We start from the raw sequence: 15642 nt of genomic DNA, 5'->3' as shown, positions 1-15642 counted from the left end.
TAAGGTGTTTTGAGAAAACGATTCAAAATGCAGCCCCTATACGCCTATGTGACGCTGACCCCAGCAAGTCCTCCAATAAATCCAGGGAAGACCGAAGTTGGCATTCCACCTGTTCAGGAAAACATTTGGGGGAATTTTTTTTTCAAATTGTTAAGAAGAGCAAAATAGTACAATGTAAAAAAGAACATTCTTTGTAGGTCACCTTTTAATGGTGATGTTGTCATGTATTTTTATATTGAAATACACTGCTTAACCAACCTTCATTCTGGTGTATAGAGCCAGATGACAAAATCTTTAGTGTGATTCAGGTTGCAGGTTTAAATGGACTGTGGACTGCTTGACAGAGATGTGGAACAGGGTTTACCACTTAGTTTCACAGCCTTTGTCCTATCTGACTTGCTCAGTGTTCAGGAAACTAATTACTCCATGGTTGTCCTTTTGTTTATTCATTTTTGGTCAGGTTTCTTAACCACTATTCTTACTGAGCTTTGAATCTTGCCCTATTCTAGGTCAGGTAAAATTGATGGGTTATTTCATTTCTTTTCCTAGCTAATTTGATGCGTTTCTTTACAGGTCCTTAGCTGTTGGCAGTAAGTCAGGTTACAAATTCTTCTCTCTTTCTTCTGTGGACAAATTGGAGCAGATCTATGAATGCAGTAAGTGTACTTTTCTTTCTTTCTATTTTGGTTTCGCTGTTTTCTTAAAGCCTGGTTAATAATCACCAGAGTTGCATTTACACTTCATTATGAAATATTGCAAGTATGAATTAAACCATTTATTGCCCATAGTTTTGCAGTACAGTATAACATCATAAATCCGGATATCAAAATTCCAGAATTTTAAAAAATCAGGCACTTTTAAAAAATACACTAAATCAGGTAGTAGCGACAGCCTGTCCTGGAGCAGCAGAGGGGGAAGCTTGCCCGCGGCGGGGGGGGTGCGCCCCCGTTCCCCCCATCCACTGCCCCGTGCCACTGCTGCCCACGCTGCCTGCTGCTGCTGCTCCCCCCACCTGCGCTGGGACTGGCTGCCACTCTGGTTTCAGAAATCTGGAACGTTCAAATTTCCAGCAAGTGCTAGGTCTCAAGCATACCGGATTCATGAGGTTATACTATATAAATATTTTGCAAACATAAGTAGCATATGGGAAAGTCTAGTAATAATCACCAAAAGAACTACTGTTTTTCTGCCATTATACTCGGTTGTTGCATATCATAACGTGATTAACATAGAGGAAGTCTCAGGATAGGAATTTTTACTGGTTATTAAGACAGGGACCACTGTTATAGTCGAGTTACAGAATAAAGGGGATCATGGCATTTTATTTGTATCTCGGTCCTTGCTGTCAGAACAAATTGTGAAAAGAGAATACTTGGAGACCTTGCTGCTGCTAAACTTAAGCTTTCTTCGTCCAAATCAATAAAATCTGCACCAGTCCCCTCTTCCTCCCCCCCACCCTTAAACCCTCCCCCACAAAAAATGGTAGCTTCTCAAGCTCTCCCAGTCGGCATGATTTGACCTCTGCCCATGGGGCATGCAGTTTCTGCAGTGGCGAAGTTGAGAGAATCAAGGTCTTTCCATTGGGTATGTAAAATAATTGTGGGGGGTCAGGGGAGGAGGGAAGGCGGTTGGTTAAATGTGTTGCCCAGACATTATCTGAACATCACATATGTGAGCGTCAAACCCCGATGCACAGAATAACCCAAAAGAGTAACTGTGGATTTGCTGGTGTCGACATCAAACAGTCAGTGACTGTCCATGCTCTGCTGGTTCATGTCGTTCTGCATTAGTATCTTTTGTGGATTTTTTACTGTAGAGTTAAATTGAAAACTAAATAGATGGTGAAATAGAGCAAACTTCGCAAGGTGCAGTAGATGTCTGGCCTTTGAACAGGGGGAGTGGAACATTTTTTATACCTGGTTCCCACAATTGACCTGTGCTGTCACTTCACGGACAACTCTTCTGTCCTTTAGTTCTGTTTACCCCTCTGTGAAATGAGTATACTTGCCTCCCATGCAGGGGCTGTAAGGCTTACTGAAAGTTTCTAACATGCTTTGATGTCCTTGGATTAAAGATGCAATGGAAATACAGCCGAGTAGAGTCCTGGCTGGTTCTAACCAGCTTGTGTCTCAGATGCTGGATGCTCCTTGTCTTTTTATTACTATGCATTTTGTTTTTATCTGTCTTTTTTTGGTGAGGTCCCTTAAACCGTTAACAAAACTGTTTTTTCATATTGTTACACAATAATTTATAAATTTTTCTACTGTGTTTGTTTTAGAAGTTCCTGTGCCTTGTAGATGTTGATAGATCTTATTAACATTTTTTTCCTCTGTGTGTGTTCAGAATCTCCAATTTTCTTTGTTTGCATGGAGTAAGAGGGGGTAGGTAAGGAATATAAAAGATTAGGACTGTGGATGGGGTTAACAACTTCAGTACTGTGCAGCCGACCTTGTGCATCTAAGAATATGGCTAATTCAGGTCAGCCAGACATACAGCCTGACACCGATTTGAATGCATGTTTGGTAGTAAGCACATGTGACTTGGCAGCCGGGAAGGGATTATATCACTTGCATGTTCTTGCTAAGAGAAGGCAAAGAAACCAAGGTGCACCCTGAATATTTAAAGCATTTAACTTCATTAAAGCCCATCTCAAAATCTTTCTTTCTCTAAATATAACCATCTGCACAGATTTCTCGCTCTGGTCTTATTTCTTTACTCTGAGACCAAGAACATTTCTGTAGCCCTTCTACGTTTTTAAAGCTCTGAGGATGTGTGTTGAATTGGTTAGTGTGAACCAGCTCTCTCCTGCTTGTTGCATGCTGCCATCTGCCAGAAATTTTGGCCAGTTCTTCTGTGACCATGGACATTACTTCTATGTATCCTTAACTCCACTCCCAAACCTTCATGTGCTCCTCCAAGTCTGGAAGCTCTTCAACTCTACCGTGGGAAGAGTGACAGGTCCCATAGCTGACCTGCAGCACCCGGAGGTTCATCACAAGAACTTTAGAAGTGCACAGCAGCACCGACTAACAAGTATAACTTGTTCTATCCAGCATGCCAAATTTGTTCATATTAGTGACCACGGTATTTTTAAATCTAGATGCATTATTACTAATTTGTTTGTGGAACCTAAATTGACATTAACATTTTACAGAAAATAGTTGACAGTCTGTCTGCGGTTTGTGACATCAAGAAGATTTGAAAGTCACCGTTAGATTATTCAGCAAAATCCTAACTAAAATTTATTGGCTAAACTAGCTCAGATTTTTTTTCACTTTTGTTCTCTCATCCATTTCTGGAGGAGAGAGAAAACGTTGATTCAAAAAGTGATCGAATAGAATTTTGCAAGTCTGCTTTAAACAGTTTCACTGTTTGCTCTAAAACACTTCTTCCTATAGACGCATTTGGATCACTACAGGGAAGTAAATAAGTTAAATACCACGTTAGATGTTCAAGTCACTTTTGAAAGTCTAATGGATAAAGGATCTTTCCATATTAAAATTGCACGTGATAACAAAAAGCACTAGGTATAAACTTTTCTCTCGCCTGCATGGGTATTGAGACTACTACTTGTGGTAGGAAGTATATGTATTTTATTCATGGAATTCTTAAATAACCAATTTTCCCCCAAATAATTAGGCAGATGAACTAGCTAAAAGTTTCACTTCTGCTGAACTCATGTAGGCTATTGGCAGCGTATTCATGTGCTAGAGTCAAGTTAGACAGATAAAAATAGTCTCTAAGGGAACCTCTGGTTTTATCTAATGAGAACAGTATCAATTGCTTGAGTAGGCCAACAAATGCATCGGAAGCCTTCAGAAAGAGTCCTTTTGGGCAGTTCTCCTGTTTGGCAAGCATCAAATATTGCACTGATCCAAATACTGATTTGAAAATGTTAGAGTGATGATAATGGATCAAGGCAGGAAGGCACAAGTCACTTGCCTTGGCTGAATCTATAATGGAACACTGGACTTTTAGCAGATCCTTATTTACGGCTCTAGAACTGCTGTAGGCAACTGATAAGTACTCTCCTGTTATCTTCCAAGACTTAACAGCTTTATTTCTCCTTTCCACTTTAATATTAAATGCATATATACAGCCAGCTATCTTAGAAAATGCCACTGATCCAGCAGGGGAGAAGGAATTGCTGCTATCTGGTTCAGTGGATTACCTCCGTGCTCAAAATGTTCCTGTATCACCTTGAACTGTGCACTTGTCAGTTTTTACAAGCCATTTTGAGATCATGCCTAGAAACCCTTTGGATGAGAGACCTCCAAGGAAAATCTTAAGAAGTGCTGGTGGCCTTGAATTCTGTCAGCATTTACTTAATGCCACCGCAAGCTCATCCGCAGCATGCTCATCCGCACTGTGCTGGTGGTGGCGCTTTCCTTTTGCTGGGGTCCCCTACAATACCCTGTCCCCGGTGTCATGCATGTATTTCAGTTGGCTGATTGCTCAAATTCCCCATTCATTTTCAGTGTATTTGTTGTAGTGTGCATGTTGTATGTGCGAAACTGTTGTTGTTTACTTGTGCAGTTGCTACGGTTCAGTGAAGGGTGAAATGATTCCTGTATGAAATGTTTTATGGACTTGTCAGATGAAAAACGATGCATATAAAATAGCGATAAGGCTCTGGCCGAAACAGTTTTAGGACAATCAGCCTGCCAACTTCTTTGAGCACAATACTCTGTCTGTCTTTATGGAAATCTGTGCATAAACTCCAGATCGCTTGTCATCAAAAAGCCAGTCACAGGAGAGGACTTAAAGAACAGATTTATCCAGGTGGTTTCTTGCTTATTTTGCTATATACCACACGATCCAAGATCTTTCTTTCTCAGATGTAGATATCTCTGTTTGGTAGTCTGCTTGTCATCTCTGTGAAAAATAGTAAATATTGTTTTTTGAAAAGCTTATCTTTTAGAAACTTCTAAAATCTGTACCCACTTGAAGAAAGGACTTTATAAATCCAAATTTGTGGGGCCTGAGCTCCATGGAGAAGCCCAGAGTGTATACCACTTCCCATTTTTGAGGATTGGCTTCAGTCTTTTTGTGTTCCTTAGACCGTCTTTGCTTTAACATGACGCTTCTTCCATTTCCTCAGCTGACACAGAAGACGTGTGCATCGTGGAGAGGCTGTTCTCCAGCAGCTTGGTGGCCATAGTTAGCCTTAAAGCCCCACGCAAGTTGAAAGTCTGCCACTTCAAGAAAGGGACTGAGATTTGCAACTACAGTTATTCCAACACAATTCTGGCTGTGAAACTCAATAGACAGGTGAGTAGTAATATTTGGGTTGATAAGATGGCTCTTGAATGTGGACACTTCTCCATCAACTCTTTCTGTATCAGCAGAAAAAATAACTCTTCATTCTGACTTTCCTGGTCCCAGCACTAGAATGGTATAAAAACGTACTTTCCAAATGTCTGTGAAATTTGGATGAAGGTGAATATTGTTGTGGAAAAATTCCTCCCATGGCATCTTGTTCAGTAACTTCAGGAACTTCACAGGAATTCCCTAGCTCATTGCTTTCTGTATGCAAAATATTGTAGAATTGTGAGTTTTGTAAGTTTACGGGTTATATTAATTAAACAATATATCACATATACTAGCACGTAGTTAAAGATGGCTAAAATGAATAATAATACAAAAATATATTTTTATCTAAATCTTAAAAAAATAAATAAATAAACCTAGTTGACACTAATAACCTGTGTTAAGGTGTGTGTTTACTATAATGCATCTTTCGCTGCATGAAACAGCATTGAAATTGGAGCAGTTTTGTTATATTCGTATTATTCTCAACTCTTTCACACAGTAATTAGAGTGTACCAGCTGCTGTCCTTTGGAACCATTCCCCTTTGGAAATGGCTCCAGATGTATATATACTCAGATCCTTAGAGACTAACTGGTTCAGAGAGGCATAAGGTTTCATAGGCAACAGTATTTCTTCAGATGCTGTGAAAATCTGTTTGTAGTATCTGATGAAGTAAGCTGTTGCCTATGAAAGTTTAAGGTGCCACTGAGCCCTGCCTTCTGCCTGGCTTCAAACAACACAAGCTAGCCACCTCTCTGAACCTTAAAGAAATCTGCATCTCTGAACTGGTAGGAATTGCTGAGCAATCTCCTGGAACCAGTTTGCTGAAGTTCTAACCTCGCAGTAGCCCCTACTCTGGGTTGAGAGAGAGATTTATTTGGTTTATTCAACTAATTCTTTCAAGTTGAGAAACTAACTGGGAGTCGAAGTAAGAAAGCTTGCTTTCCTCCTACAAACTGCATAAATATTAGGTGTGAGGACAAACAAGATCTAGTTTTAAAATCTTAAAGGACACGATAAAGTTCACGTACTGCAGTTACTTTTACACGTGTGGTTTTAAATGCAAAACATGATGCTCTTTCTTGTGTATCCAACATGACTATGATCATGTCAATAAAAAAAAATATGCAAGTTTTTAATTGAATGCCAGTTAATATGCAAACATTGGGTAACATCACTAAAAAATAAATGCATCCTTCACTACTTTATTACACACAACTAAATAAATTAGTGTGTCTTTCTGGTTAGCAAAAAATACCAAATTATACAGCCTCTGAGACTAGACCTTTCTTGAATTAGTCCCCTGTGGTGAAGTTGAAGGAAGTCGAACACCTAGCAGTTAGGGGTTGCCCCGTCTACTTCCTGTAAACACAGACTCAGCTGAATCTTAATTCTCCTCGCTCCCTCCCCCATTTTAGAAATAGCTAACACTGGATTAGGTACTGATTGTTTACCTGTTTTCAAAATGCACTTGATGTTTTTCACATGCTTACTTGGGCTATGGTAATTAGGGAGAAATAAATAAATATATGTTACAATATCATTTGTTCTCTCATTTTTCCTTTCTCTGTTTTTAGAGGCTAATAGTATGTCTGGAAGAGTCTCTTTATATACACAACATACGAGACATGAAAGTACTGCACACAATCAGGGAGACTCCTCCCAACCCTGCAGGTAAACTATTTCTTCAGGTGCTCCCTTGATTTTTAAAACTAAAATGACATGTATGATCTGTCTTTATGCAACTGTGTTATAAGAAACTGTAGTTTTCGTTAGCCACAAGTTTTTTATCTCCACTTTCAGTGGGGGTAATAATTAACAAACCTTGAAGTACATTCATTCTTGCAGGGTAGCAAGTTGCCCAGTGAATGTGGGCCATTTCTTGGATTGATTTTTGCATTCAAGCAATCACAAATGGAGTACTTCCTGCCATCCCTTTAATGCAACTACTTGTTACCCCCAGAGTATCTTATTTTTCTGAATTGGTGAAAAGCCTCTTAAGCATATTATTCAAACATGGTTGTAAACTAACCATGGAAAATTAAGAATAAGCTGGTACACAGCCCTTGTCAGATAAGACTTCAGATATTAGAATGAACTTCCAGCTTTTTATCATTGGAGCTGCACCTTTAAGATAACTATTTTCTTTGCTTTTAATTTAACATACAGTACAGCTTTTTTTCTTTTTTTTATAACTAGTTCATATATTGATATCTGACTTTAAGATTATGTAGCCTTATCCCGTTTTGTGAAGGCTTTCTGAGGGTGGGAAGCTTGTAATACCTCGTAGCTTGATTTGTACGTAGAACTAAAAACCTGTGTAGTGGAAATCTGGCCTCTGGCTCTCTAACCCCTTTGTTTTCTTGCTTCCCTTTCCTAGGTTTGTGTGCGTTGTCAATAAACAATGACAACTGCTACCTGGCCTACCCAGGGAGTGCAACCATCGGAGAAGTGCAAGTCTTTGATACCATCAATCTGGTGAGAGAATGCAATAAATTGCCCCACCACCTCTAAGGATGTACTTGAGACAGGATTCTGTGTGTTCAAAGGAGCTAGTGGGCACTCCAGTTTCCCAAGATCTGTCTGTGAGGTTTTGATTGTGGTCGGCCTCTTTGTGCAAGTAGACATAACAGACAGTAAGAGCGTAATATTACATCTGATTAGTAAGTAGGGCTGTGAATTAGAGAGAGAATAATTAAATACCATAATGCTCTTTTAAAGAAAAGACTCTTCTGCAGTCAGTCTGTTTATAAATGTTAGTATGCTAATGTTTTGTAGGCAATAGTGGTACACTTCAGTATTTTCCAATAGGTAGAGCAGATATTAAAGTCTGCTTATAAAAAACACCTCTGTTTACCTTGCATGCTCTTCCATGTCCAGCATTGAATTGTAAATATGGGGTGGGTGGGTGGTGTTGCCTGTACTAGACTAAATTCTGTCTTTTATTGGCTGATTCTTGCAGAGAGCAGCAAATATGATCCCAGCTCATGATAGTCCCTTGGCAGCATTGGCTTTTGATGCAAGTGGTACTAAACTTGCCACAGCATCAGAAAAAGTAAGTTTTGATTTGCTTGTGCCTTTAGAATAAACCTTATTTCAAAGTATTCTAATTAAGTGTGCACATCAGCACTTCCGTTGGTTTTTTGTTTTGTTTTTTTGTTTCTCCCTACCCCCTCAAGAGTGGCTGGCTGGTGTATAATGAAGACTCTGAATTCAGAACTGCTAATGTTATTGGGTACAGTTTGCATCCTGTGAAACAGTGTTTGATAATGAGGCTTCTTAAAGAACTAAATTGTGTCCAATTGATTGTAATCAAGACATATAGTTTAAACATTTTCCACCAGTGCTACAGCATTTTATTTTTAAAGAGGTTAGCAATGCCACGTTAGGAAGGTGACCTAAAACAGAAACAAGACAGTAAACGTCCTGATGGAATAGAGAAGAATCATTTCCTTATGCCAGATACAGGCAGACAATTGCACAATTGGCACAGCTTCCTCCTTTTGTATTTGGATATTATGTGCTTTAGAATCTAACTAAAGTGTATTGCATTTTTCTACCTGGTTAGGTGAGGTAGTCCTAGCTTTGTCAGCATGTGAACATGCAAGAAAATATGCTGAGAGAGAGAGAGAGGACTCCTTTCTGCTGCTCCCACACTCCATGGTGGGATAAACCTGACTGTTTTATGGTGGCAAAAATTCTGATAAAAGAATCTCAAAGCTTGAGCTGCTGGCAATAGTCCTCTGATCATTGTCCACCCTGTGTAGTGCACAAAGAGGGTATTTAAATTGAGGAATGAGGTTTGTTTTGTTTTGTTTTTTTCTTTTTAGGGGACAGTGATCCGAGTATTTTCCATTCCAGAGGGACAGAAAATCTTTGAATTCCGAAGGGGAGTGAAGAGGTGAAGTTCAAAACCGCTCATTCTCTGAAGCTCGTTCCTTGCGGTAGATTTCCAGTGCATTCTGTAGTTTGGCTTTACCTGTAGTCTTGAAATATAGTGATTGAAATAGATTTTAAGGGGTCCAGGAAATAAAGTTACAGGTGAGGTTTATACGTACTAACTTGAGAAAGCAAAAAGAGAATATGGCTTTCTGTGACTCGAGCCTTGTTCCTTTCCTTTGCAATGCTCTGAAATACTCCTAGCATAAAAAATTCAGTGCAGTAACAGACCATGTTGCACATACTGGGGCATCCTACACATGTGCTTTAACGCACATTAGCCAATTTTAATGCACATTAAACGTCACTTAAAAACTGTGCTGTTTAGTTAATGTGCATTAAGACAGGCCAATTTATATTTTCCTAGTACCTCAGAGCAATTTTACATGTGCTCCAGGGCTGGGGGGGCAGGGGGCAGTGCTTTAATTAGTGGCGCCGAGAACCACTCTGATTGAAGCACTGCCAGATCTCCTGTATCAGGTTCCCCAAACTTAAAAACGGCAACACAGGTGCTTGAATTAAAGCTCGTTCGAGCTTTAGTTCAAGTGTCCCCACCACCATTTTTAAGCACGGGGGTGCTGATACACGAGATGCAAGAGGCTGCTGGAGCACGGTAATTGCCATGCTCCAGCAGACTCGATTAATCAAGTCTGCTCCAACGTGCTAGAATTGCAGCACGTCAAAGCAGCCTCAGCACTTACATATAGGCACCCTCACAATGGCGGTACTAGATTTAAGGTGCATTAACTAAAGCACATTAATGCATGTATAAATGTGCCCATTGAGCCATACATATCTCCTAGTGGTGATGGTGTTATGAAAGATTTTTTCTTATTTTCTGCGGTGTGGGGGACTGTTGTAAACTGCTGAAGGATTTTAGAGATTCAGTAATACTGTACTTGTCTAAAACAAGATTCAGCTATTGCATTGCAGAATCATTTTTAGCACTAATTGCTGAATTTGTCAGTGGTTATTGGCTAGTGTCAGATTGGATGATTTGGATAACAAAAAAAATTGCTTGTTATAGGGAAGGAGAATGCTGTCCTGACTCTTCTTTTTTTAGGATGGCTTCTACCCAAGGTTTTTCCTGTATTTCCCAGTGTCAAATTGAGTTGCATGTCCTTGATGAGAGTGTTTTGCCTCTGCAGATTTTTGATGATATACCAGAACTTTAAATGGCCTTGCAACACAAAAAGTTGTGAAGGCCTGGTTCTTCTAGTGTATAAGACCTGTTTTTTAAGTGAGGCATGTTTATATAACAAAGCAGCAATCAAGGACCAAAGCAAACACTGTGTTTTTAATTTAATGTGCTTTTAAAAGCTAGTCCAAAGGCCAGTTATGACTCTTGGTAAGTTCACAGCCTCCACCTGAACTTCTACAGCAGACTGGCAGTATGGAAAGGTAGGAAGTAAAACAGCTTTGAAGATCAACATATTCTTTAAAAAGAAATGTATGCTAGGAGAAGTGACTTTTAGTCCACTACAACGCATCCAAAACTGTGTTGGCATTCAGGGAAATTGTATTGGTTTTTCACATCTTTGTTAGTCATACGTGAGCCCAAGATGAGATGCTTTAACTTTTTTAAAAACAAAATTTTAAAACTTCAACCTTTTGAAGGGCAATAGTTGCATCTACTGACTTCCTTTCTTTGTCTCAGTACATTTAATGCTGTAGGCAAAACAAGACCATTTCGTCTCTCAGTAATTTGATATTGCCAGTGTACAAAGCATAAGGAGGCACTTGAGTATAAGCTCAACATTTTAGCAAACGATTAAAACTTTAGAGTCAGGACAATAATCATTCTTAGCCATATGTGTGCCTTGGTCCTACACCTGTCTATGGCGGTAACACTTTCCAATTACAGTTGTAAATTAGCCACTTGGAAGTTGGTCTTGTTCTGAAAAGTGGGGTGAAGGGGTTAAAGATCATATCTTTGATGGCAGTCTCTCGGATGTATGTCTTAGACCTGTGGGGGTTAACAAATGAATCCTGGCAGAAGTCTTGCTGGAATTTGGTTTTAATTGCAAAGCTGATCCTTAGAAAAGGCAGAATTAGTTTTTATGTCTTTACCTAGTAATATCACTACTGACCCACTGCCATTTTCCATTGAAATTTGACTTGGATTCAATAACATTTACCAGTAAGAATGTACAGGTGACAAACTTTGTGCTGTTTCAGCCTGCCAGAAGCAGAGCCACCTCCTCAAACTTTTCCAACCTATTATAACAAATATATGCACTGTACATTGTAACACAGCGTGCCAGTTTCACTAGCTCAAAACTATTAAAATACCTTAGTGGCATCACCAAACAAAAAACCCCCATTCAAATGCACTTTAGTAGTGCCATGTATATTCAGTTTACTCCTCTTACATGCATATGCATAATTACTTAACCACATTACACAGTGCCAGTCCCAGTTGCTTACATGGTAACAACTCTGGTTATAACCCATAAAATGGATAGCATTTTTCAGCCCCATTCTGTGCTTTGTAACTTAATTGTACTCTGGTTCACTGCATGTGAACTGTAACTGTCCATTCTAACTAATTGTACTTCATATAACTATCAAAAGCAGTTGTGAAAGGACAGCTATTAGAATCCTTGAAAATGGGGTAGGGGGACCCAATGCATGTCAGGGCTGCCGGTAGCACAGCACTAACAGAGCTGTACCAAGCAGCATTGATTTATTTACATCAGGTTTGGATAAATGCATTCTCTGGCTAAGTGTATAGCCTAATTTCAGTCCCAAGGCTATACACTTAAATGGTCTCCTGCAGAATGGATGAGCAAGGTTTTGTATTTAATCTTCAATTATACAGGCAATCACTGAAGGTAGTAACATAGTCCAAAAACCTTCAGAATGCCTTTGATTTTCCTTCTCCCTCAACATCAGTACTATATTTTTGTGTAATGCTGAGTATGGTTATAAAAGCACTCGTTATAGATATCAGAAGGTTATTTTACATTCCAGTCATACTAAGAAAGATTTTTACACTTCCGTTTTTTTTTTTTTTTTTGGCTTGCTTGTATCATTTAAAATGGAGAGCTCTGTCCAGGCTAGGTGAAAGCTCATTTCTGTGGCATTAAGGGCAGATTAAAAAGTGTATGTATGGATAGACATAGGTAGGCAGACATTATATATACATATTAGACGTGCACAGATACATCGGTCCCATATAGGATTGGCATCGATATAAGGAAAATTGAGAGTATCAGCAATCGGGTTTTTTTGGCTGATGTGGCCGATAAATGCCGTGTGCATGCGCACAGCCACAGCACAGCATGCAGATGGCCAGGAGCGCAGACTGGCAGCATGGGCGGAGGGCAGGCGGCAGTGCTGGGAGGGGTGGCTACAGGGAATTTTGGGGTGGCTATAGCCCACCCCATAGCCACCCCTTCCAGCGCCACCACCTCCTGCCTCAAGCACAGCTCTAGCCCAGCCTCCCTATTGGGAAGAGGCTGCTGCAGCCCCTGGCCCCAAGCCCGCAGCAGATCACCTACATCCACCTTGACCCTGCACATAAATCTGGGGGCACGTGCCCCCCATGCCTTCCCCGGGGGTGCAGGCAGTGGCAGGGAGCTGCCCCACCTCCCCACACCCTCCAGGCGAGCTGCCCAGAGCTCTGTCCTGCTCTCGGCCCCCCGGGTTGCATTCACTGCACTGGCTGGGCAACGCCTGCCCCAGCACCACTCCCTCCCTCACTGTGGGGAGCCTCTATCTGCTCCCCTTCCATGCCTATTCCCTGCCCCACGCCCCTTCCCCCCACAGACTTACCAGCAGAGCGCTGCTCTCCAAGCTGCCTGGCTGTATTTCTGGTGACACAGGCACGCAGCATTTATTGATAACATTATCCACTACACCGACCAAAAAAAGCTGATTGCTGGTAATGTTAATTTTCCTTTTATCGGTGCCGATCCTATATGCAACCGATATATTAGCGCACCTCTAATATCTATATAAAGTATATGCCCTTAATGCCACAGAAATGAGGCATATATATTGTTAGGGATAATGTCCCTATTCCTTCCATCATCCAGCATCAGTATTGGTGACCTTTAGTTCCTCTTTCCTTCCCTATTACAGTGTGCTCTTTTTCCCATTCTGCTATTTGTTCTCTCATCTGTCTCTCGATCAGCAAAGCCTTTTGTCCATGTTTTGGTAATGTTCCCTTCTTGATCATTGCAGCATGCACAGCCTTGCCCCAAATCTCTCAGCAAACACACCCTTTTGGCATTACACTTAAGATTGTCTTCAAAGACCTAATTGCCCCACTTCTGTTTACGTGTCTTCTACAGCAGCCCCTTCCCAGACACGGCACAGACTTCTCTCCTGACTTCCCTCTAGTGTTCATTGCCCATTCTTGCCTTCTTTCATATTAGCCTGGATGCCTAGAGCAGCTTCAGCCTCCATCCTTCCAAAACTTGCTTTTCCTGCATGTCATTCTATTCAGTATTGTATTTGCTCTTGCCCTTAGAAATGCATTTATATGGGTACATATTTAAGATGGCTCACCCACTATAAGACTCCTAATACAATTATGGCGCCCTGTATAGCCACAGTTATCTTACATATCTGACACTAGAATAGCTGTGTAAAAAAAAAACCAACTTATTCTAATGTTTGGTCCCCATGATCTAGTTATCCCTTGGCTTCTCTTGGGATCATAAACCCACTAAAACCACCTTTTTCACATTTGGGGAGCATTCATATTCCAAGATGGAAAAAAACACATTAAAATAATGCCAGTATGTATCCTGTTTTCACACATCTCCAGATCTTTTGCCATTTCTATTACAATAACAAATATCTTCATTTCTGCGGTACTTAGCAATGTGGTTCTGATTGCTCTTAATAGAAAGATGGGAAGACTGTTGCTGTCTGAATCCTGCTTCTGGTAAATAGCTAAGGAGTTAGAATGATGTTTGAGTTGGTATCCAAATGCTAATAAGTAAAGCGGGAAAAGATGTCAGTAAATTCAGAGTGCTTTTTAAAGAAACAGGTTTCCTTTTTGAGAAATTGAGGGCAGTGTAATCTGTCTGGTTTTTTAAATCCTTTGGAGATCTTCCCTTTGTGACAGTGACCTGTGGTCTTTGATTGGAGACTGAACAAGGAAGCTGTTTCTGGTTCCCCCCACACCTTTCTGCCACATTCCTGGAACTTTTCGTGGCCTTCACAATGCAGCTCATGTATCCACTGAAGGGGCCTGCAGTGTCTAATATACAAAGATACCAGCATGGGGCACTAGTAGGCTGATTTAAACAGTCGTTCATGCTATATGACTTAATGTTGACTCTTCCGTTTCCCAGTTGGCACAGCATTAGTACAAAGAAATGCGCTTGCTGTCTTTTCTAGGTGTGTGAGCATCTGCTCGTTGGCTTTCAGCATGGATGGTATGTTTTTGTCTGCATCAAGTAACACGGAGACGGTGCATATCTTCAAACTCGAGACTGTGAAAGAAAAGTAGGTTTCCAAAATACTTGAGATTTTGTTCAAGAAAAAAACTTTGTGTATGTTTGCCTGGGCCTTTCTTTTGAAATCATTTAAGTTAAAGACAGTGAATTGTGAATCGGTTGACTCAGCTCGCAGCAGGTAACCTATACATTCCTCTCCCAGGAACACTCCAATTTACAGAGAGCAACGTGGGGCCCATACATGTTTGTAATCACGTTTTTGTCTCTTACTGTAAACGTATCCTCCTCATGCACTGGCATCTGGATGCAGTAAGCGGTGAGAGAGGCTACTGCTTCTAAAACATTTCATGGGGGAAGGGGAGTGTATAGAACTTCCGAAAATCTCTCTACCGTATTACGGGATGACATGCCCTGTCTGCTGTTTCAGGATACAGACAGAACATGTATTCCTAAACTTAGGGGAGCTGTCCATTAGAAATTCAGGGTGTTTTACTGTGCCTTCTCAGGAAGGTTCTGTAGAAAATGAGTGGCACTGTGACAAATGAACAAGCGAGTACAACCTGATTGAGAAGGGAAGTAGTACTTTATAGTAGTCAGTCATCTTAAACTTGGTTTTTGTTTTCATTTATGTAATGATATATAAACAGAAAAATCGTTTTACAATTTTATATTCTGCCTTTTCAGTGAAGGCAGTGAAGCACTTGCAGGTCACTAAGGCTAAAGTCACTAAGGCTAGAAATGGGCGTCACTGAATGAAGCAGATCAGTTGTGCTGTGATGTGTGGTTGTAACGGGCAAAACACACGTCACCCCTTGTCCCACTCTTGATGGTGTGGGAGAAGGGGCAATGTGATCTCTCTGATTTCCCTATTTAGCCAGACCTATCCCTGGGGCCGGGGCTGACTGAGTGGGGAAAGCAGGGCTATTCCTTGCCCAGCCGGAACCGGGGTCCACTTTCCCTGCTCAGCCAGACCCATGC

The 15642-nt window shown here is 40.7% G+C and overlaps 1 protein-coding gene across 2 annotated transcripts in view; it reads left to right on the top strand.

Annotated features, from left to right (window-relative positions):
• Positions 1-359: 359 nt before the first annotated feature.
• WIPI2 (WD repeat domain, phosphoinositide interacting 2) overlaps positions 360-15642 on the top strand; it is a 21194-nt gene continuing 5911 nt past the window's right edge. Inside the window, exons 1-7 of one of the 2 annotated variants that reach the window (XM_025204574.1) lie at positions 360-656; positions 5102-5271; positions 6889-6985; positions 7692-7789; positions 8274-8366; positions 9142-9212; positions 14606-14713. In XM_025204574.1, coding sequence (XP_025060359.1) covers positions 6940-6985; positions 7692-7789; positions 8274-8366; positions 9142-9212; positions 14606-14713 — 416 coding nt within the window. In that variant the 5' untranslated portion in view covers positions 360-656; positions 5102-5271; positions 6889-6939. The remainder of the gene's footprint in view (positions 657-5101; positions 5272-6888; positions 6986-7691; positions 7790-8273; positions 8367-9141; positions 9213-14605; positions 14714-15642) is intronic. The other variant, XM_025204573.1, reaches the window with a different exon arrangement.

This window comes from Alligator sinensis, unplaced genomic scaffold, assembly GCF_000455745.1.
Source record: "Alligator sinensis unplaced genomic scaffold, ASM45574v1 scaffold402_1, whole genome shotgun sequence".
Taxonomy (NCBI): domain Eukaryota; kingdom Metazoa; phylum Chordata; order Crocodylia; family Alligatoridae; genus Alligator; species Alligator sinensis.
The sequence above is the reverse complement of the archived record's forward strand: the minus strand, read 5'-3'. Positions and strand labels throughout refer to the sequence as shown.